General features: G+C 44.7%; 2 protein-coding genes across 2 annotated transcripts; one reads left to right on the forward strand and one right to left on the reverse strand.

Annotated features, from left to right (window-relative positions):
* Window positions 1-221: 221 nt before the first annotated feature.
* Window positions 222-1948, forward strand: nedd8 (NEDD8 ubiquitin like modifier). Its single transcript, XM_062517307.1, has 4 exons — window positions 222-396; window positions 796-843; window positions 1097-1179; window positions 1306-1948. The coding sequence occupies exons 1-4, from the start codon at window positions 379-381 to the stop codon at window positions 1430-1432; spliced, it is 276 nt and encodes a 91-aa protein (XP_062373291.1). The 5' UTR covers window positions 222-378; the 3' UTR covers window positions 1433-1948.
* Window positions 1949-4266: 2318 nt separating this feature from the next.
* Window positions 4267-20084, reverse strand: slc7a8a (solute carrier family 7 member 8a). Its single transcript, XM_062517304.1, has 11 exons — window positions 19218-20084; window positions 14784-14988; window positions 12657-12808; window positions 9103-9228; window positions 8039-8192; window positions 7287-7410; window positions 6673-6776; window positions 6131-6227; window positions 5663-5812; window positions 5256-5433; window positions 4267-5023 (listed from the first exon to the last, which is right to left on the reverse strand). The coding sequence occupies exons 1-11, from the start codon at window positions 19354-19356 to the stop codon at window positions 4878-4880; spliced, it is 1575 nt and encodes a 524-aa protein (XP_062373288.1). The 5' UTR covers window positions 19357-20084; the 3' UTR covers window positions 4267-4877.
* Between the last annotated feature and the right edge of the window lie 3225 nt (window positions 20085-23309).

The raw sequence follows: 23309 nt of genomic DNA on the forward strand, positions 1-23309 counted from the left end.
AGTGCTAATCGATTTCAGCATCACATTTTTCTTTTGATGGAAACGTTTTTATTGCCACAATACAACACTAGTAGGCCTATACGTACAGCACTGTAATATAATCTATTCGCATTAAATTGCAAAAGACTACGAAAGACTGCGGTGAAAGAGGGTTAAAGCGGATCTTTGATTGTGCTCATCCGTTTTACGGAACGGATAGCAGCCTATTTGCAGCACTGTAGGATATGTTTTTGTGTAACACAGGAACACGATTTGCGACACAGGAGATGTCCCCGGTTGTGCTAGAATAATTCTTCAGTGGATTAGTCAGTTACATACAGTTCAAGTCTCCCACGGCTTGCTTTATATTAATGTGTTTACGCACTGTAATAAGGAATTATGTTGATCAAAGTTAAGGTAAGAAGAACTACCTTTTAAACGGTCAAAATCAATGACTGAATGCTGCTATGCTAAGCTAACGTTATCCACTATGAGTTAGCATTGGTCCATTGAATGCTGAGTGCAACAAGACAGTTATTAAAGTTACAAGGGCGGCCGATAATGGTTTATGTCTAAATCAATAGCTAAAGATAGGATAACACGTTCGCTTGGTAACCTGTAGAGATCACTTCCATCATTGCATAGTTCATGGACTTTTAATCAACCAGCTAGCTATTGTGCTAATGAACGTTAGCTAGTTTCAGCCTCAGTGATTAATTCCATAGAATCTTGCCTAGTTGCAAAGATTTTGGCTGTAGCATTTAGTATACTAGGTTGTATTTTCGACACTTAATTAACATTTTATATGTGTTCCAGACCCTCACTGGTAAAGAAATTGAAATTGACATAGAACCCACAGATAAGGTACGTTTGCAGTGCAACATTGTGTCTGCTAAATATAATGTAATCAGAGAATGTCTAATAAGGGAGACGGGCTCTGATGTAATGCATTGTAATTGTCTGATCATCAATATCATAATGATTCTTGCTCATTCTTTTTAATGCAAATACCCAGCTTTGTTTGTATTCTAAATTGTATACACTGATGATTATTTCACAGTCATTCCTTCTGTAATTTGCAACAGTGTGGGTTATGAAATATGTGTGATTATTTTAGGTGGAGAGGATCAAAGAGAGAGTGGAGGAGAAAGAGGGGATACCCCCTCAGCAGCAAAGACTCATCTACAGTGGAAAACAGATGTAAGCACGTCATTCTGTAATGGTGCAGTGAAGTAGTTTAAATATTTTTGTTGTGTTACATTTATTGATTTTTTTTTTTCATTGAGTTGAATTTAGCCATCGCTTGACTGTCTTGCTTCCTTCCAGGAATGATGAGAAGACAGCCGCCGACTACAAAATCCAGGGGGGATCGGTATTGCACTTGGTCTTGGCCTTACGAGGAGGAGCAATCTGTGTCAAAACTCAAGACATGGCCTCTATGTCAGCCTTGTAATCACTAAAGCTGCCTTAGTTACTGCAGAGTTGCCAGATTGGACACTCTACCACTTTATTTTTGGTCTCGTCTGATTTGTCATTGATTGCTTCGGCCAGTTGCAGGATGTCCAAGTCATCACTAAGGTGTGATGTCAGTGATTTTGTGCTTGCTCATGCACTTGGTCTTCTTTTTTTTAACGCAGAATAGAGTGTTCAGAGATGTCTCTTCACCTAAAGAATTACACAGCGCTTTTGGCCGTATTTTTTGGTGGTGTGATCTGAAGTTGAGTGCCTGGTTGAATTCCAGTTGGTTCTAATGTGTTAGCATATGTGTTTTGTTTGTGTTATGTCTGTACAACTTTGTGTTTTGATGCCCTGGCAGTAACTTCAGTTTCACACCTCTACAAGTGGTGACAGTTTGTGGTATGTACACATTCAGGTTACACATTCACAGTCAGTGTAACATAGACTGATGGTATGAGAGTGGACATGGCTGGACAATTTGTCAATAAAAACTAAAAAGAGCAATAACCTAGCTTGACCTTTTTGTATTCCTCTGTTTTGTGTGACTGAATTTTTCACCTTGGTGTGATGAGATAGTTATGTCAAACTTTGCAATTAGCTCAGTTTTTTTGTTGTTGCTGTGTGTGTCAATCTGATTTATTTCAGATCTTGCCTGGGTAATGGTCATACCACTTACTTCCAAATGGGGGAGCTCTTCTACCTCAAATCTCTAGTAACTCTACAAGGTAATCACAGACCACAGACTCTTACGTTGGTTTCCATTTACAGATTTATTTATCTATGTACAGAACAGTTTGGTGGAAACAATGATCTCAGATCAGTTTTCTATCTAAAAAAAGAGAACTTTACTGGGAACAACATTCAACATTTCACACACCTCATACATCATCTTTGCGGTGAGTCACAATCATTTTGTGAGGGGAGAGGGGGGGGTCACCTACTCAGGCCGTTAACTTCACCTTAGAACTACATGGCTTTGAAAATCATACTTATTAGTATCAGGCAATGATTGTGTCCATAGCACCGTGTTGGCTATCGGGACATTTGTTTGCAGCATTTGTTTGGTTTGTGAAGGCAAGTAATTGGTGTGCAATCAGGCACCGTAGTCAGCACTTTCAGTACCCTGCGGCTCACCTTGTCCTCCCAACTTAAGGTGATTATCTAGCATGTGAGGTTTCTCAGTGACACAGTGAATTTAACCAGGTGTACATAACAGAGAGAGAGAAAAAAAAACATTTAACTCCCAAGAACAGTGGGTACTCTCATCACAAGTTCAATACAATGAAAATGAAAATAATCAGATTAAAGGGTGGATAACAGTTGATCTGAAAGACTACTGCGTGAAAAGTCATCTGTTACAACAACCTCTATTGCTAGTCATTGGCAAAGTGTGGCCAAACACATGGCCCGTCTCCGATGTGAGCTGTTTTTTACATAGTATGTGATATCAGAGGACAAGCACAAGACACAATTCATTTCATCCAACAAAAACCCAGTGACCCTGATAACCACACACCTTTGCACCAACAATATCAGCCAGCACAAGCAACCTTTGACCTGTGACTGACGCCGTTCATTCTGAAGATGTCAACCCAGCAGTCATAGCTGTGGTGCTTTGCCGAGGAGATTCTAAACCTGGGTGATACTGGTGTCACTTAGAAGATGTCAGTGGTGAGCGCTTAAGAGGAGTCCTCGATAGAGGATAGCATTTCTCTCAGCCTACTTGACTCGCTTTGGATATGCCCAGCTCAAATGACAGACACAGGACTTGTCTCTCTTTAGTGTTGGTTGTACACAGTGTTGCAGAACAGTGGGGCCACCAATGGCAGAGTGAGGAGGGCCTCCCTGACAGCAGAGGGCAGCAGACTGGCAGTATAGAACTACTGAGTAGCTTTGAGTTAAGGGCGTAGCTGTCTCTGAGTCAGGTCAGGCTGTCTGACTAGTGATTTTCTCGTTAGCATCATATTGTACAACCACCTACAGTAGAACTACATCCACATCACAAACTACTCAGTATGCTTACAAATGTTCTTAATGTGTATCTTTATACTTTGTATTCTATCAGCTTAATAAGTCTAATAACAAGTATAAACTATTATGTATAATTTACTGTATATATATTTTTTATATACTGTGTAAAATAAACATATTGCTTTGCATAGAGATTGCACTGACTGACATTAATATTGCACCCCATGAGAAAACTAGATCCAATCACCTGTGTGCCATATTGCACATTTAGTCATTGTATGTGTGTGTCTGGAGCGGTCTGCGCACAATATCAGTTGCCGAGGTCTGGCCGTGTTGGAGCAGTTTTTCCTACACTGCACTTCTGAGTTTGCTTTGGCAGGTGTTGCCATCTGGAAAAAGTGTTCCTATCTTGTAACCTTGTTTCTGGGGATTTGTTTCTTGACTTGCTGACTAGTGTGCAATTAATCTTTACCCTCGCCTGGATTGAATATCCCAACCGAACCATTCGATACCATTCCAAAAATTGCATCTCTTCAATCATCTTCCAATAGCAATAATAACAATAATAAAACTAATACCTAAGTACAGATTATATCATCATAATTAAGGCAATTAAAAGAGCTGGAACTCCTTTTGCACCACAAAGAGATTGGCGAGGTACCGAACCTCACCACACATGTATCCCTGAAGCGTAAAAAGTCGAGCCCAGAGTTGACCATGAATAAAAAAGGAAAACAATGACTGAAAATGACAAAATAATATTAACAGCAATAAAAGTTATAATAAATTCACATGACAAAACAATTATCACAATTATATATATATATATATATATATATATATATATATATAAAAAAAGAAGAAAAAAATGGGAATCATGGTTGCTGACATTGAAAAATACCTATACTGTTCTTGGTGTATTGGTGATGTTGATCACAAATGCTTAATAATACTAGAACTGAAAGATCTTTGGGAGAACACTATTATAAAGAAGAAGTAAGAAAAAAAAATCAAGTCAAAGCTGCAATGTAGTGTAGTGACATTGGAGTGTGCAGGGAGTGTGTGAACAACAGGATGAGTGTGGAAGCGATGCAGAGGCCAAGGAAAGGGTGGAGAAGATGAGGAGATGCTGTGTGTGTGTGTTTGTGTGTGTGTGCGTGTGTGTGTGTGTGTGTGTAAGAGAGAGAGAGAGAAAGTGAGGACCTGACTGTCACATTCAGAGTTACTAGTTACTAGCGGGGACCACTGAGAGGTAGTGTATTCAATGACAAGATCAGCTGGTTAGTGTCCAGCTCTTCCCCACACCCACAAAAAACCCAGACTCTCAGTCCTCTTAACAGGCCCCTCCCCATCTGTGTGTCAATCACGGTTGTTGATTCAGTGTTAAAAAAGACAAGTGTACTACTGGCGGTGCTTTGCAGTGTTTGTTGTAGGTGAACGAGTGAATGAACAGAACGGCGGCTGGCCATTTAGCAGTCGGATTTCTGCGTCTCTCCGTCCTCCCCGGACAGAGGCGACTTCTCCTCCTTCAGCTCGACCCCCGCATCGTCGTCTTTTTGGTCCTCGGCAGGGTAGACCACCATGCAGAACTTCTGCCCGACGTACGTCATCTTATCTGTGGGAACGGCGAAAGGTCAGTACCGGAAAGTGAGGATTATCCATCAAAAAAGATCAAAAGCTATATAAAATACAAATAAATGATGTATACATGTCATATAAAATGTAAATATAAAAACAAAATACTGCTGTCAGCATGAGCCTTTTATGATGAATGGAGAGAGAGAGAGAGAGAGAGAGAGAGAGAGAGAGAGAGAGACTGAAGCAAAGGGCCAAGATGGCCGACATACCAACAAAGGTGTTGAAGCACTGTGGCTTGCTGTCCCAGTACACGCCCAGGAAGTAGACGGGGACGCCGGTGAGCATGATGGCCAGGCCGATGCCACAGACCACGGGCTCCGAGTACAGCGAGAAGATGAGCAGGAAGGCCCAGAACAGCAGGTAGATCACTGGCCAGATCAGACTGATCTGTAGGGGACCACGACACACCATAGCAAGTGATGAATACAGGCCAGCGGTGCCTAACATTCTTGACATGTTTTTTTTCTCTGTATTCTAGATGCATTTTGCATAAGCAACCAATGCAATGGATTACAAACGTTCACATCATCCTAATATGAAATGAAAGAGTGACTTTATGAAGTACCTATATAGTATCTAGTCTAACACATAATGATGTTTTATGTCCAAAGCTCACCTTGATTGGTCGATGAATGTCTGGCTCTTTGAAGCGCAGGACGATCTGCCCGGCGACGGTGACCCCGTAGAAGAGGTAGTTGATGAAGCCCACGTAGTTAATGAGTGTGTACATGTCGCTGGTGCACAGCATGAGCAGAGTGGACAGGCACTGCGGAGGAGGAGGAGAGATTGCGGTCAGATGAGTACGACCCAAAACCACCAACGGACAGAGTTTATCTATGTTGTCAAGCAGGTCAAGACATTTTACTATCAACTGGGTAACATCATAGACTTACAGTAAATGTAGAAAGACATTCTTATTTTCAAGTAAGAGCAGCTAAGATAACAGGCTTAGATAACAGGCTAAGGCAATTTTGTAATTTAACCATCTTGGTATGAAGGTTTCTCACCTACACTGCCTTTAAGACACTAAAGAATAGAGAACAGTGAGCTGTCTTTGTGAGTGGGGTTGATGTGATTGGCTTACAGTGAAGAGGAGCGCTGGGATGGGGGTGCAGCGTTTGATGTGGATCATGGCCAGCAGGCTGGGGAGGTGGCCCTCTCTCGCCCCCGCAAAGAACAACCTGCAGCGGGCACCAAGAGGACAAGCATGGGGTCACTGATGATGTCTCACAGGATTTAAACACAGCAGCACACACACATCGGATGAAGGGAGAATAGGGAGGGGTCAGAAGGGAGTATAGGTACAGGGTCTAAGACACGCTGATACTCTTCGTAGATATAACCCAATGACCAATGGGTGAGGTTCATATTATTGGGGAGACCCAGACAGACCGCAGGATCAGAGACAGACAGCAGGTTTATACAGGGCTATTCTTGATGCATACAGTAATTTCCTGTGTATTAGTCTAGCCGCATTGTGTATAAGCCGCAGGACAGTGTTTTATGCAAGTTGAAAAAAAACAAAACTATATTAATACCATATTAAATGCCCCCTGTGCATTAACCCCTTAGCTGAAGAATTTTCACAAAATGAAACACATGCGACAACAAGGACAGATGACTGACCGGGACGAGGTGAAGAGGGACCCGTTGACCCCTCCGAAGGTGGACAGAGCCACGGAGATGGGCATAATCCATGACATCACTCCTAGCAGCTTATCTCCAAACGTCTGGGAGCGGGACAGAGAGAAGGCATGGTTTGAATACACACACACTCACACACTCACATCAGAGTACACACACTCACACATTTGCCCGGATATGTAGCCTACACAGACACATGCCAACATCAAATGGCAATGACTTGAGAGGATGGTTTGAAGCAAACACCTTCATCTTCCTCAAGGAAGATTCTGCATTCAGTTCATTCTTATACAAATGCACCATCTCTTTGTGGTCGATAAAGGTATCAAATGTTCAAATGATAATTTGATACCAATGCAGAGATGGGACTATTCGGAACATTCTTTCACTGCGTGCAGAGTATCTAATACCAGATGAAGTACATTTCTAATGATCAGACTTACTGAAGTATTAACTGACTGTCCTGAGGATCAAAGGAGGAGAGACAAAGGACATTTCATAAATGTCTACATTTGTACATAACGCATGTCAAAGTGAAATCCTCCTAGGCGAGTCCAGACGAGACCTGACTCAGTAAAATGGGTATGGTCACTCACCACGGCAACGGCATTGGACGCCAAGAGTTCCTGTGGGGTCATGGCGGTGACATAGGCGATGTTGGCAAAGACGTAAACAAACGTGACCAGAGGAATGGAGATGAAGATGGCACGAGGTAGGTTCCTGTTTCAACCAAAGGAAAGAGCAACACTTCAAATACCCGCTACTGTGGACACACAGTAGAGTGTTCTACCTGTCAACCCCAGGAGACGCTCTTGAGACTTTGCATAAAAGAGTAGAGGGAGGCCAACGATAAATATTTCATTATGTGGGTGAAATGCAGCAATAGATGTCCACACCTCTCTTCGCTAAAAGAAGATCTCGTGCTTGTGGGTTGAAAACATAACCATTGTACAAATAAGGTCTGTTATCACAGTGCAAAAATGCTATGTGGCTATACACAATGAGATGCTTGTGTTTCTGCCATTGTTTTGTTGTTTACCAAAGTGTGGTGTTTACCTCAGGAAGTGTTCTGGCCCTGTGTGCTTTTTCTCTATTTGTCCTAAGGCTGCATTCCTGAATATGCGTTAAGCCAAAACCACACCTACAGTAATATGTTTTGGCTGTGAGTGACTCTGAGCGGTTTACCCGTGGCAGTCGTAAACATTTGTGTTTGTCTCTCCCAAGAGACCAAATCTCTCCCCGAGCTCTGTTTGTCTCTTATCGTGCTTATCGTGAATAAATATAGGCCCTGTGTGGCGCTCTGAAACTGTTGTGCGCTTTATAGCGGACACAGCGGATGGTTACTTACACATATGGGTCCACCAGCTCCTCAGTCACGTAGTTGAGGAAGTTCCAGCCCCCATAGGCGAAGGAGCCTTGTAAGAACGCGAGCGCGATCAAGCCCACATCGTACTCTTGGAAAGGCTCGAAGGCATGGGCTGGCTCCAGCCAGTAATACTCTCCTACAGAGACCAAGGGAAACAGACAAAGGGGAACAGTCATTTCTTAATCACTGTGAGAGCGTGTTTGTTCATGAATGACCTATATGCATTGTCTATAATGTAATTGTCCTGGCTGTGCTCTGGTCTGTAATGCATAATGCTGTCTGTCCGTCTGGCCAAAGATGCGGATCACACCTCTCTCTCTCACCTCTCATATTCTCTCCCTCTCTCTTTCTCTCTCTTTCCCTCTCTCTCTCTCTCTCTCTCTCTCTCTCTCTCTCTCTCTCTCTCTCTCCCTCCCTTTCTCTTGTTCTCTAACCCAAAGCACTGTGTCCTTTCTGCATTCCAGCGAACGCTCTCTAATGACTAGCCCCCCCACACATGACTGAGCTGGTCAGCCGGTGGGATTTAGCACGAGCATCGCGCCAGACATATCCCACCCCCCCACGCCCCCCGTGCCCCCCGCGCTCCGTGCCTCACCCCTACCTCCCCGTGTGGTCTCTGAGCGTCTCACTAATGATCACAGACGCCACTATCGAGGCCCCGCGAAACAACAGGCCCTCAATGGCCTTATTATTTCTAGCCTGCCGGGACGCGCCGCTGAGAAAGCTGAATGGTTGTGGGCTTGGGTTTTTTTTTTTCATAATTTTTTTGTTCTGGGTGGCTGTGAACCCAGTCACTGCTGCTACTCGGCAAAGTTCTGGGCTCTGAGTCATTCCTAACAAGAGGAGAACTCTTTTATCGTTTGACGTAGTGGGCTTTGAGGTCTGAGCGTGTACACACACACACACACACCCCACACACACATACTCTCTCTCTCTTACACACACACACACACACACACACTCACTCACTCACTCACTCACTCACTCACTCACTCACTCACTCACTCACACAGACACAGGTGTGTAGACGGACAGGTGGCACCTACCTTTGCAGATCTGCACTATGCCCATGATGATGATGAGCGCCAGGGCGAGGAGCTTCCCTGCGGTGAACATGTCCTGGACGCGCGTCGCCCAGCGCACACTGGCACAGTTCACCCATGTCAGCAACACTGGAGACAGAGAAAGAGAGGAACAGAGGGAGAGAGGGGGAGGGGGAGAGAGAGAGAGAGGGTTACCAAAAGTTGGCCTACAGTTCTAATAAGAAGTGTCACTGTACATGAGGACCTTGGAGAGAGAACATGGGTTTTGGAATGGCTGGTTACATTACATGTACATACATGTATGTAAGTGCTCCACAGCACTGTGCTATGCTATTCATGATAAAAACCAGGCCATGGAACAGAGAAAAACAACCTCAAAAGAAATGACATATACTGGACAATTATTGGACAGAAGCGTAGCCCAAGTAATACAGTCATTTCCTGTGTATTAGCCGCATTGAGTATAAGCTGCAGGACAGTGTTTTAAGCAAGTTAGAAGAAACAAAACCATATTAATACCATATTTAACTGCCCCCCTTGTATGTACAGTATAAGCCACAGCTAACAGTTGGGAAATTACGGTACAGAAATATGGAATAACATATGCAAATGAAACATAATATCCATAAGAAATAGACATGCATTCAAATGCTCTGTTTTTTTTGGGAGGGTTTTACTCTTGCAACATGTTTCAGCAGGATGATGGGTGTGACTGGTCGTCCAACGCAGGTCAGCTGTCACTTCAAGCTGTCTCGGGAGACTTTGAGCTCTCTGTTGCAACTATCATGACTTCTCAAAGTCATGCCCTTTCACGATCTGTCTCACTGGTTCTGCCGAGCTGCAATCGTGACTTTCTTTTATATTACTCTCAGCAATCCCAAAAAAATATTTCAGAAAAAAAATCTTATTAGACCAGAGTAGGCCTACTTTTTTTATGCAATTTGGTCGGTGAGACATTAGTCAAAAAGACATTACTGACTTTTTTTCCAACAACACATCGAGGCATAAGGTTGTTGTTGTTGTTGTTGTTATTTTACAGGTGAGAAAACAAGGGAACAATCTCTTCTGCCAAAAAAACCCTCAAGTGAATCATCAGCTGAGCAGCTATTGTGCAAGCCTGGCTTCTGTCAAGTGGCCACTTGCTGAGTATGTGTCTTCTGTGTGAGGGCATGTGAGTGTTTTAATCTGGACCACGTCTAACAAGACAACAGTTGCAGATTTAATAGTGGCTGGCTCGGGCGATTTTGATGTAGTAAGCAAAGCTCAGGGTCCAGAGGATATGAGCACGGAGTCATGTGTGCTGACAACTTCGTCCATGTGAGACCACAACATACTTTGTCACTTCCAGAATAAAGATGCACATAATTAGCTGGGTTGTGTTGAGTCATGTTATACCATCAGCAATGTGCATAAATACAGATATATCCCTAGCACTTTGCTGCTTAGGTTCTTCAAGTCAAACACAGAAATGCAACAAAAGCATATCTATTTAAAGAGAAAGAAGAAGCACCTTTTTGCCATAGGTCAACATTACTGCATCTTGACTGCCTGGAAAAGCAGGTTGAGCAGATTTCTCTCTCTCTCTATGACATGATTATGTTCTCGTGTGGTTGTACGAGCCTACACTTGCAGCCCAATTATCCAAATGCCCAGTAGTCTTTGCTGTTGGCTATTTTTATACCTCAGATTGTACTACCCCAGCCCTTAACATGCTGCGAATGCTCACATACATACTGTAAGAGTGCATGGACAGTTATTCTTAGGTACTCTCACTTGGTTGCTCCCTCCTTAATCTACTGGTACTGATTGGGGGGTTCTTGGTGTGTGAGGAAAGGGAAGCAGATAAGGGTTTAGTGATGCAGAAACAGAACATATAGATTTCCTTTCTATACGTATGATGCAGAATAGGCTCATTACGTGCATCCACAATAGCTCACTACTACACTAGTACAGGGACATAGACATTAACTCTATCTCTTGCCCCCCTATGTGGTAACAGCCGTGGTGCAGGGCACCCCATAAAACCCCATAAAAGACAGACGAGAAAGCCAGATGGAGAGACAAAGAGGGGAGAGCTGGAGAATAGACAGCCTATGACTTTCTCCTGACCTTTCACCCAGTCCTCCTGTCACATTAACAAAACACAGAAACAAAAAAAAGAACGTACACACCTAACAAAAACAAAAACAAAAACTCCTCCACTCACTTGAAAAAAAGGGGGGGTGGGGGGGGGAACACAATCTGCCTGACAACATCTATCCAATGACATATCAGGTAAGCACATTGTCTTGTTTTGTTTTTTCAGCAAAGACCAATCAGAAGCTGGTGTTCTGAGGCGGTTCAAATTCCTTGATGTTAGACAGTTTGAAAACAGTACAGAGTGTTTGCCTCAGCTTGTTCAAATCTGGAGCAGACCTCACAGTCCCGACTGCAAAAACACTCAGGTAGTTTCAGCTAAAGGGAGTTGACATCTGAAAATGTGTAAAATAATAAGATAATGCTATACCAGACAAAACACAAATACGGATTTGTAAAAATATCACGTTTGTGGAGAGTCCAGTCCAGTTAAAAACGACTGCTAACAACACAGGGGAGCAAAAACAGAGGCTACTTCTCATTCTCAGAGTGAGGGATCTTTGAGGGACAGATGTACTCTGTGCTGGACAGGCATGTGGTCAATGGCTGCATATTTTTCGACCGTTCAAAAAGGGAGTGATGGATGTTGCCGAGGGTCTTCGCACCCTCCTCCCATCTCTGTCTCTCTGTCTCTGCGTCTCTGTCTGCACACATCATGTCATATTTGGGACGTGCATGTGAAGGTTGTAAGGAGGCCAGGCCTTGGCCCTTTTTCGACGCCAGGCAAAGACATCCGCCCATCTGTCTTCATCCTCAACTCTTTCCCATGGCCTCTCTTCTCTTTCTCCTACTCCACCTCCTCCTCTTCCTCCTCTCTAAGCATCCTCTCACAACCGCCTGTCCCCCAAGCTTCACTTTCCTCCCATCGTGTCATCTCTTGACCGCTCACGTGTGCGATCCATCTCCCTTCTGATCTACGTTTTTTTTTTTTTTGGTGCCCCCATGTTACCTCTCCCCCTTTTCTCACTCTGTCGCAACTCTGTTGTGGTCACACCATCCTGAGGCAGGCGATGTATAACGCACAACCCAACGCAGAACAGCAAAGCTACTATTCGAAATAATGCCTGGAATGTGTAAGGTGACAGCAACTGAGAAGCTTTCACATAGGTGTCCCTCTAGATACATGCAAACAGGGACACTAGTCTGGCGTAACCTCAATGGGGTTATTCTTGTGGACGATGTTTCTGCCATTTCCCCCAGTTCATGTTTGTCCATCTTGCCGCCCCCACCCCACCCTACCCCCACCCTTTCCCTACATTCTGTTCCCACAGATACTTTCCACCGTTCCCATGCTCAAACGATCCATTCGTATCTCCCCAACCCTTTCCATGTTTTTGAACACTGATACTTTGTTTTCCCCCCATCTCCCCTCCCTCCCTCCCTCCCTCCCTCCCTCCCGTCCTCTCTCCACAGGTACTCACACAGGCAGACCGCCGCCAGCACACGCAGGCCGTTCTCCGGAGGGAAGCAGGTGGGGAAGAGGGGCTGCAGCACGTAGTTGGAGAAGGTGAGGGCGATGACGGCCTGGTTGGTGGGGTAGATGACCAGCACGGCGATCCACAACCTCAGGAATCTGAACAATGCATGGATGAGAAATGAGCGCGATGCTAGGTACATTTGCATCCATGAAATTAGCACACACACCCATTCATACACATGCACACATGGAAACACACTTTCAAATTCATTCATTTACATCTATGCCATCTGTATGGAAATGTGTCATTACATTGGATTACATTTCATTGCAAATAGGTCTGTAGGTGAGTGGTTTGTAAGGCTAAATTACTACAGTCCTATAATGCACTTTACTTATGTATCCAACCACAGCAGTAATATGCATTGGAATCCAATGATCCTCTTGCATTCAGTGCAAGAGGATCCATGCATTCCCCGTGACACAAATACTCCACAGCCAAAGGTGATGGAGTTCTTCCGCTTTTTTCAGAGAGTGTTACTGGAGTTCACTGTCAAATTAGTGTGCATTTGTGGAAAACACAGCGGGACTTCTTGACGTTGGCGCATGCTTTTCATTCTAAGAGTCTCAACGAGCTGGCCAGGGCATTCTCCTTACGCCTCACTACGTCCACCTCGTTAGCTTTCTTGCCCCTAAGAGGTAATACCTCGTGGCCGTCCACGAGTTGGCCTCTTGACTTTTCACTTACAGAGGGAATTCCTCAATCTCTATTTTGTCAAAAACAAACACTAAAACATCCCAAGGTGAAGTCAACCAAAGTGTAAACAGTTATCTGAGGACGACATGTACACACGCTCTTTCTTTCTTTGCAGCCTTGCAAAAACTAGCTCTCAAACTGCTGCAGGTTATGTCTATTTTATGAAGCAGACACAGCATGTCACCTTGGCTACTTTCCCACTCCCAGGCCGAGCTCTAGCCCAGTGTGTTGTGTCTGGAGTAAAAGACAACCCAAGGCTCGGCGGTTATTTGGTGCAAGTTGGAATCTGTTGCGTGGCCACACACATTGTTGCAATGGTCTCTGCTTACCAGACTAAAACGCTCCCCCAAAAGAAGAAGAGAAAATAGAGTCCCCTTCTCTACAGTAAAACAACAGGAAGCGTTATTCTGCTTCTGCAACCATGCTACGCAGTGCACTCTTCCACAGAAAGACTGACTGTACTGTTCCCTCAGTGTGGAACAAGCAGCTTTCTTTTCATACAAACTCATGGCTATCTTTTTTTACCACAAAGCAAACTTGCAACTCTACTTTTAAAGGGATATTCCGCCATTTTTGGAAATACGCTCATTTTCCACCTCCCCTCGAGCAAAACAATCGATATTTACCTTGTTCCCGTTCATCCAGCCATTCTGTGAGTCTGGCGATACAACTTTTAGCTTCAGCCTAGCATAGATCATTGAATCGGATTAGACCATTAGCTTCATGTTTAAAAGTGACTAAGATTTCTGGTAATTTTCCCATTTAAAACGTGTCTCCTCTCAAGTTAGAAAGTGCAATAAGACCAACTGAAAATGAAACCTGGCGTTTTTCTAGGCTGATTTGACATGGAACTACACTCTCATCTGGCGTAATAATCAAGGCAAATTGCAACCTACTGGGACTACTACTGCTTGTTGTCTATGAGGACTATTTTCAGATGCTGCGTACGATATCACTGCGCCTATGGTACGTTTGCAAGTTGCCTTGATTATTACGCCAGATGAGAGTGTAGTTCCATGTCAAATCAGCCTAGAAAAATGCCAGGTTTCATTTTCAGTTGGTCTTTTTGCACTTTCTAACTTGAGAGGAGACACGTTTTAAATGGGAAAATTACCAGAAATCTTAGTCACTTTTAAACATGAAGCTAGCAGGTGAGAAGCTAATGGTCTAATCCGATTCAATGATCTATGCTAGGCTGAAGCTAAAAGTTGTATCGCCAGACTCACAGAATGGCTGGATGAACGGGAACAAGGTAAATATCGATTGTTTTGCTCAAGGGGAGGTGGAAAATGAGCGTATTTCCAAAAATGGCGGAATATCCCTTTAATGTTCGGAGGGTGTTTTCTTTCTAATCTTATCCAGCCAGTAACTTACCCGGCCAGGCCACCGAAGATGTCCTTGACGTAAGAGTAGTCACCGCCAGACTTCGGGATGGTGACGCCCAGCTCGGCGTAGCAGAGGGCGCCGATGGCAGTGATGATGCCGGTGACGATCCAAACGATCAGAGCCAAACCCACCGAGCTGGCGTTCTCCAGAACCCCCTTAGGGCTCACGAAGATCCCTGATCCGATAATGTTACCTGGAGGGGGGCGACAGAAGAGAGGGTCATTAGCTGGAACTAACAGGAGAACTTCAGGAGGAGAAGAATTTTTCAAATTTGGGTGAAAGAAAAACAACAACTTTGCAAACTTGTTTCAAACTTGTGTCAAAATTATTTTTATGACATTAACTTCATGGTCAATGGATGTTGAACAAGAACAATAGGGGAGTGGCTGATTCAGCACGTTCACTACCACAGTAAATGTACCAAAGTTCTCATGCTACACAGTTCCTGAGATTATGTGTGGATAACAGTTTAGGGAAGAGATAAAGAACAGGAAGGATGAAACAGACCGGCGCAAGAGAACACTGGAGTTAAGGGGAGAGACCGAATCTGCTGAGTCAGCCTTGAAAGTGGGTGAGCATGGTGAAAGGGAATAGGGTGACTGAGTGCATCAACCAATGGGGAAAAGCCACGGGGGTCAGGGGCTGGATTATAAATCATAATAATGCACCGATGACCTACATAAGCATCCCGACGTCTGTCTGATCAGATTTAATACACACCGTTAGAGACAGAGATAGAGAGAGACAGAGAAAGCGCGAGAGAGAAGAGTCGTTTCCACTTGAAAAGACCCATGTGTATCTTTGTGCTGATTCAGGTGACAGCTTTACAAGTGGCCCCCTATGAGCGGTTGCACTGAGCCTGGATCAAAGGTGGAGGAGCCTCACCACCAGATTTGGCTACGTGTTTGTCCGAGAACCACACTTGGACAACCCCCCCCACCCACACACACACACACACACACACACACACACACACACACACACACTCCCAACCCCATCACCTCCGAGCCCTTAGCCATGAAACTATACAACTAAACAACTGGGGCAAAGGTTGGGTGTTTGAGGCCGACTAGGCAGATTCCACACGGCCCTTGGACTACAGAGGCCTCAGTCACTGTAAAGAGGTTAAAGGGCGTCATTCCTGGGTGCGGAGCGACCATGTGAAATATGCGGATCATGAGGGAGGGACGCAGCGGAGATCGAGGCCCCCTCGGTGCCACCTTTTGTGGGGTACATTTTTGGGGGGTGGTTCCCCCACAAGGGGGCCTACCTCTAACTTACTGACTGACAACCACCAGTGGAGATGAAAACACGTGTACATGGACATGGATATGTTCCTCAACTACCACGAGAGAGTGATCTACATGTGTTCTCCCTCTTCTACGGTGTCTACCATCTCTTAACATACAGCTGGGATTCATTACACTGGTCACAGATTGCATAACTGAGGACTGGAAACTCTCTGCAATATCCCTGCATTTGACCATTTACAGTGTTTTGAAAAATGTCCTGTTTGCATGTTTTGTTTAGACAAACCCATGCTTAAACCTCTCCCTGCAGAAACCTCAAGTCGCTTGTCTTAAAGCCTTCCACATGCACCAATATGCTGTTGCGTAACCTTTTATAGTTGCAGGAATTGTGTTTCGTACTCTGAGGCTGTGTGAGGGAGGGATTGGTGTGGACTGATTTGGTCTTGAGCTTGAAATCAAAGTGCAGACTCGCTGGATTAGATCGGATCAGATCAGACGGCTGCGCCGAGTCCGCGACTGAAGCGCGCAAATAGTTTCAGAAGACTGCCGGCTAATTTCTGCAAACGTATGTGTCGCTACCATGTCTGGTGTAGCCAGTTTCGTGTGGAAGCTAATTGTTGCAGCAGATGCTCTGCGAGCAGAACACTTCGGTTACATGTCTGGTGTGGCCTCCCTGTAAGATCAGCAGAAGTTTGGCCCAGTTCCCTCACCAGCGGCCTTCTGGACACCACTCGGCAACGTCAAAACAAGGCCTGGTGTGCTGACTCATGAGGAATACAATGGGCACATGTTACAATGTGGTTTCCTGCCCTTTTTTTCAACCAAACTTCCTTTTTGCTAGGAGAGGGGCGACATTTCTTTCTGACACTTCCACAATAAATCAGGCTTCTTCTAACTCGGCTGGAAAAGAGTCAGAGCCCCCCCGCTTAATCCCACAACGACCCAGTATTGATCTTGCTTTATCGACCCCACTTCTCTCTAAGAGCCCTGTGAATTATACCCGGTGTTCTCGCAATCAGAGCACGTGGGGGAAAGTTAGAAGCTCTTTCTCTGAACAGAGAACTACCTCTGACAGTGTTATCCATCAGGCCCACAGAGGAGATTCCCATCAGTGTTTTGACAGGTTTTGATAACTATGAGGATTAACTAATTGCATTTGCAAGGGGGACTTAATATGGCGGACCCCATAAGAGAAGATCTGAACTCTGCATGCTATTCCCAGGCTTAAATCAATATCACATGCTGTGGTTACAAACATGGCCACAGAAAAAAAAACCTGAAAGGGAACCTCCTGTGTAGTGTAGGCCGACGAGCAAAAACCTGGTTTCCAAGGTCGCCCTTATCAAGATTTGCCAATACCGCAGTATCAAGCAGAGCTTGAATATGAATGCCATGAGCAAAGCCCATGGCAGCTAGCTCAGCTCAAAGTCCTAAGGTGCTTTAACGCAGATTTGCCAGCGAAAGGGGAAAGTGGAGTGGCATGTGGCTAGTCATTTCCTCAAAAGCCCAGCTGAGCAGAGACGCATTAAATATGTGAGCTTAGAGCCGTGCCCCCCGTTAGACTCAAAATCCCACTACTGAGTGCTGCGGCGTATGCGGACTCGGAGAGGCCTGGCTGCCTGCGCTCTTGGCCCCGCGCCTAGAAACCCGTAGAGGCGGCACCATCAGCAGGTTTTTTGAGGCTAATGGGCTCCAAGTGACCAGCACAGGGGCAGGCCGGCGTCAGGAATGGCCAAGCCGAGAGTCTTCAAATCCTTCGGCGCCTGAGCCCTCATGACTGCATTGCTTTGATTAGTGTTAGCGCTGCTACCTCACCCTCCCCTGTAATCCGCCGCCAGAATGCACCATCACTCTGAAGCTATGGCCAGATATTCTACCACCACCACTCCCCCCCCAAACACACACACACACACACACACACACACACACACTACTACTACCACCACCACCACCACCACCACCACTTCCCCCTAACACACACACACACACACACACTACTACCACCACTGCTACCACCACCACCCCACTCCGTCCCAACACACACACACACACACACACACACACACACTACTACCACCACCACCACCACCACCAGTATCACGGTCCAAAACTCTCATTCTTTAAAGAAAATCCCAAAAGCCGAGTAATGACCTCACCTCCCACACTCCTGTCACCTCTACTGGCAATCAGAGCTGTTAAAAAGCCCACGTGGCCAAAACGAGCGCAGGCAAAGACTGCCGCCAGCGGCAAAACAAGCGCCAAGGAATGGCATTAGACGGGCAAAGGTTTGGAGATTTGAAGTGGTGAGGCAGATAGGGAGGACGATTGTGTTTGACCGCTCTTTCATGGCTTCTGAGAAAGCCCACCCGAGCGCACTCTGAACAAAGGCTAGTGGTGATGATGGGCTGTGGCAGTCATCTGATAAGACCATTCACGTGAATGAGTGACCAGACCAAGGCCGCTTATCACTCAGGTGACTCACATGTCGGAGTCTGTATAACTGAGCACCACAATTTAAAGTCAATTAACACGTCAGGTTAGTTCATAGAAACAATGGCTATCATCATTGAGTCAACATTAAAATCGAATGTTAATAGATTTACTGCACTTTTTAGCTGTCGCCTATGTGGTTAGAGAGTAGGGACTAGTAGGGTGATGCATTAGGACATCACACAGGCTGTCAAAGAAGTGACACCTGCAGCCCATTGTGGATGCCACACCATGCACCACGTAGGCTATGATGCAGGCCTTGATTTCCATGGTAACTCTCTGTATGACATTCAAGGTCAAAGAATCTCTTTGGACTAGAAGTCACATTCAACAAGGCTGCAGTTACCCAATATGGTAGCCTAGTCTAAAGAAAATCTGATCAACACCATTTGATCTAGCACAGCAGCTCGCACACAAGCATTAATTATGTAGAACATTTAAATGGGCTCTCCTTCCATGTTTGCAGTTTGATATTGCATGTATAAAGTAGAATTAATCATGAGATGTTTGTGAAATAGGCCAACAAAGACAGAAGGGAGTAATTACTTGCACAAAAGATTAAGGGACACAATTTTCGATTGATGCCAAATTATACTATCAGTTTGAGAGATAAAGAAAAGAACATTGGCTTCAACATGTTGGTATCTATCAGGCAACAACAACATTTCGTCTTTGAACTTACCTACGATAATGCCACAGGCACTAACGAGCCCGATCTCCTTCTTGAGGGCCACCGCGCCACCGGTGTCCTTCCCGCTGTCTGACTGCGCGTCTCCTGACGCCGCAGCAGCGCTCCCGCGTTGCCTCGGTCCATCACTCATCGTGCTGATGGAGTTGTTGAATCCTTATGACAGCGCTTGCTGGGTTACTGTAGTCGTGTCTGGTGGCTGGTACGCTTCAGTGTCGGGACACAAGTGCCTGCAGCCTTTAGTCAGGTATCTGAGGGTGTTTTGAGTAGCCTATTCTGTGCTACTCTGGTTTGGTCTCTATAAATAAGCCACTCTTGCAGCAAAGAAACACTCGAATTCGCTATTGATATAAAAAGTCAGTTCGGCGAATAAACAAAACCCTACTTTATGACAGCAGCATCACGAAAGCACTCACGCGTAAAACCGAGTTTAAGACTAGAAGAGAGCGGTATGAACAAAAATATATAGCCGCCCTAGCTAGATAAAAAAAAACTAACAAAGCACCTTTACATTTATAAGAGACCAGCTCGACATTTCCGTTTCCAAAATACACTAAGACAATTAACACCTTTTATAGGGTAGCCAACTCTGTTTTCCGACTTGTGCAAAAAGAAACACAAGGAAAAAGTATCATGTAATAACATACAGCGCAGTTGCTCCTATATTGATATATCTTCCTTCTGCCTGACACCAGTCTCCAAATACAAACAGTTCTAATTGTATCTCTCCCCTTTGTTGTCAAGTGTTATTGTTCTTCCTTGTCCCAGGTGAGGCGCCGAAAAGCACTAGCATCCTCCTCAAAGAAACAAAAATGACTCGGGTGAAATAGCATCCGTTGGACCGTACCGGTAGTGTCTTTGGCGTCTTGAGTCGTATCCGATTGATATGGGGATTTATTTATCCAATATGTCTACACCCCTACATACAGTAGCACCTCCCCTATTTTCCGTCCCCTCCTCAACGTCAACCCCCTTCTCCGCAACACAGCTGAGGACTTGTTTTCGTGCGTTACCCTCCCCCAGTGCACAGACGGAACTATTAGTGCCCCATCCACACCAACTGAAGATGTGATTTGTGATTACATTAACACAATCAACTAGGACTGACTGATTAACCTTTCTCTTCTCTGATTGGATTTTTTTTTTTTACATGACTCTAAAGGGATAATAGTAGGCTATAATACACATTCTCTCTTTTGCTTACACACACACACACACACACACACACACACACACACACACACACACACACACACACACACACACACATATACTATATGCATGCATGCATGCTCCGTCTTTCAACCCAGGTATAATACAGAAATAATAAATATACTAAAAATATACTATAGTAGTATAGTCCTCTCTGTGTTGTCCTCTGCTCCAGATAGTTGTGTAGAATATTGTGTTATGGGAGCTGCCCTGACCCTGTGTCCTCTGTGCAGCCTGTGCACTCAGTAGGAATGCTAATGTGAGAGAAGCCTCGCGGGGTGCTGAGGTATCCTCTCCTCTTTATGTTTGTTTCAGTTTTAATAATGTATTTATGTATTCAATTAATATGGGGACCGCCTCACATAAAAAAAGTAATGGAAAATAAGCATGAAAAATAAGGGTATGAACATGTTGACTGCAGTTGTCTGCAGAGACAGAGACTGCCATACTACAGTAGCCTACAAGTCTTGAGCTTGCCGATCAAAGTGCGTTACTCAGGCAGAGATATGACAGATGCTGATATGCAGAAGAGATTTCCTCATCCACGAGAACAAAGACCAAAATTATGAGTGGCCATTATGAGCGGGATAAAGAGGGAAGGTGATCACAGTTTTTGTTTTGATATTAAAGCGATACAAATGGCACAGCAGTTGTACTGGTAGCCTACTTACATAATTCATCAGCAATCACAATGTTAACGGTCTGCCCTGGGTGAACTCTGCAAGGTGGAAACCTTAACCAGGACAGGTGTGCATTAGAGGGGTTGACAGGGCAGGTCCATTTATGGACATTTATACGAGTCAGGCACTTTGGTATCAAGAGCATAAAAAAATCAAATGACGCTCCAAAGAAGTGAGGCATCGCGGATTATATATTTGTAGAGTAGGCTACAGTTGGAGTGTTGCACAAATAGCCATGTTTGGTCAAATAGACAGAATAACAGGACACAACTGTAACTTTGTATTTGTTAGTTGTTACACTGTGAATAAGGTTACCAGAACTTGTGAGAAAAAAAAACAGAACTTGTGTCCATGCGTAATGAAAACAGAGATTAAATATGTTATGATGTTCACTGGTAACTCTGTATGGTGTGTATGAGAGTAAAACAGGGGACGGTGAGGGGACTGGTTCAGTTCAGGAGACCTTTCTGTTTAATCTGTGCTGGAAAGTTATTTACTCAGATGCTCCCTCTCTCCCTCCTCCCATTGCTCTCTCTCTCTCTCTCGCACACACACACACACACACACACACACACACACACACACACACACACACACACATACACACACACACACACACACACACACACACACACACACACACACACACACACACACACACACACACACACACACACACACACAGTATTTCCAATAAAGGACGCAGTTGTTGACATACACATGAGAAGGGGGCTAGAGAGAGATAGCATAAAACCCTCACACACACCATTCACCCACGCCTAATACACACACACACACACACACACACACACACGCGCGCTCACACACTCGCACCACAGTCATACCATGCCTCATGTCGATGGCCTTTCCACGGGGCCCTTTGGCAGTGAGTGGAAGCAGGTCACTGGGCCACAGAACACGGTGTCCCACCTCAGCAGTCGGCCGAGGTGCCGGACCATTGAGATCGTAATCAGGAGCCGCCCGTTCTGACGGTCATTCTCATACGAGAAAGACCATTGATATATTCCTTTTTCACACCATCACCCAAGTGTGTGAGTGTGTGTGTGTGAAAGAGAGAGTTTATTTGGGACCTAGATGATGGTGTCATCACCATTAAGGCAAGTCATTATGTAACAATGGCCACCTAGTTAATGATTAAGGTGATGATAAACGGGGCTACTTTTTGAGTGATGTTGTTCAGCAACCACATAACCAGGTCCGTGTGTTCTATTGGAGGAGGATGACAATTTCTTGTGCCTATACTGATAGTCAAAATTGTCCAGATATGAATGAATTTAGCATTATCAATGGTAATAGATCAGCAACACATTGCTCAAAAAGCTGCCGTGTGTATCATCATCTTAGGTTTATCTCATCTTCTAATAGTACTGGCAACAGTTAACACCGGTGTGTTTCGAAAAGCTCATCTTCCCAGCGGGGAAATGATGGCTGTACTCAGCGGAGTGCCTTTCTTCCAGGCGCCGGGCGTTTGATCTGTCCTCTCCACTGTTTGCATAAGAAGATAAGAAGGGGAAAGTGTGCACGCTCGCAGTGGAAAGAGAAATGAGAGAGAGAGTGTGTGTGAGAGAGAGAGAAAGAGAGAGATGATGAGAGAGAGTGTGTGAGAGAGAAAGAGAGAGATTGATTGGAAAGAGGATGGATGCACGCATGGGGAGAAGCTCTGTGCTGCGCGTGTAGGCCGTTCTCTCTCTGTGGCTGGTTCTTCTTTGTGTCACTTCAAAAGAAATGTGAATGGGTTCATTTGTCATTTAATTTTTTTTTTAGACACTATAACATTGTATAATAATTCATATCAATGAAAAGGGCAGTCATTATAGCATATTTTAATTTGTAATTAATTTGCTGAGAAAAACTAAATGAGTTTTATGAGGTACTTGAACAGATTAATGTGCTAAATCTAAGACCTCAATTTAAATGACAGGCAAAGTACTGTATCTAGTCTGAATTTGAACTAAAGCTAATTCAATGACGAGGCAAAATGCTTTTGCTAATTTGATACAGTGAGCAAGACCCTAAGCCCACACACACACACACACACACACATCAGCGGGTCTGCTCTGCTCTGTGCGCCCAGATGCCATATCATGGCCCCAGGTCCATGCACGAGACACTGCTCATGGACTGACTTGCCACTTCACACGTCCTTTACATTAGTGCCCTTAATATACACACA

Source organism: Sardina pilchardus, chromosome 16 (genome assembly GCF_963854185.1).
Source record: "Sardina pilchardus chromosome 16, fSarPil1.1, whole genome shotgun sequence".
NCBI classification, from domain to species: Eukaryota; Metazoa; Chordata; class Actinopteri; order Clupeiformes; family Clupeidae; genus Sardina; species Sardina pilchardus.

Excerpts from the sequence above, each read along its gene's own strand:
- slc7a8a (XM_062517304.1), bottom strand. The coding sequence starts at position 19,356 with ATGAGTGATGGACCGAGGCAACGCGGGAGCGCTGCTGCGGCGTCAGGA. Across the intron at positions 12,809-14,783 it reads ATCTTCGGTGGCCTGGCCGG|ATTCCTGAGGTTGTGGATCG; the intron begins GTAAGTTACTGG and ends TGCATTGTTCAG. Across the intron at positions 8,193-9,102 it reads CATAGTGCAGATCTGCAAAG|GAGAGTATTACTGGCTGGAG; the intron begins GTAGGTGCCACC and ends TGGTCTCTGTAG.
- nedd8 (XM_062517307.1), top strand. Across the intron at positions 844-1,096 it reads ACATAGAACCCACAGATAAG|GTGGAGAGGATCAAAGAGAG; the intron begins GTACGTTTGCAG and ends TGATTATTTTAG. Across the intron at positions 1,180-1,305 it reads ATCTACAGTGGAAAACAGAT|GAATGATGAGAAGACAGCCG; the intron begins GTAAGCACGTCA and ends GCTTCCTTCCAG.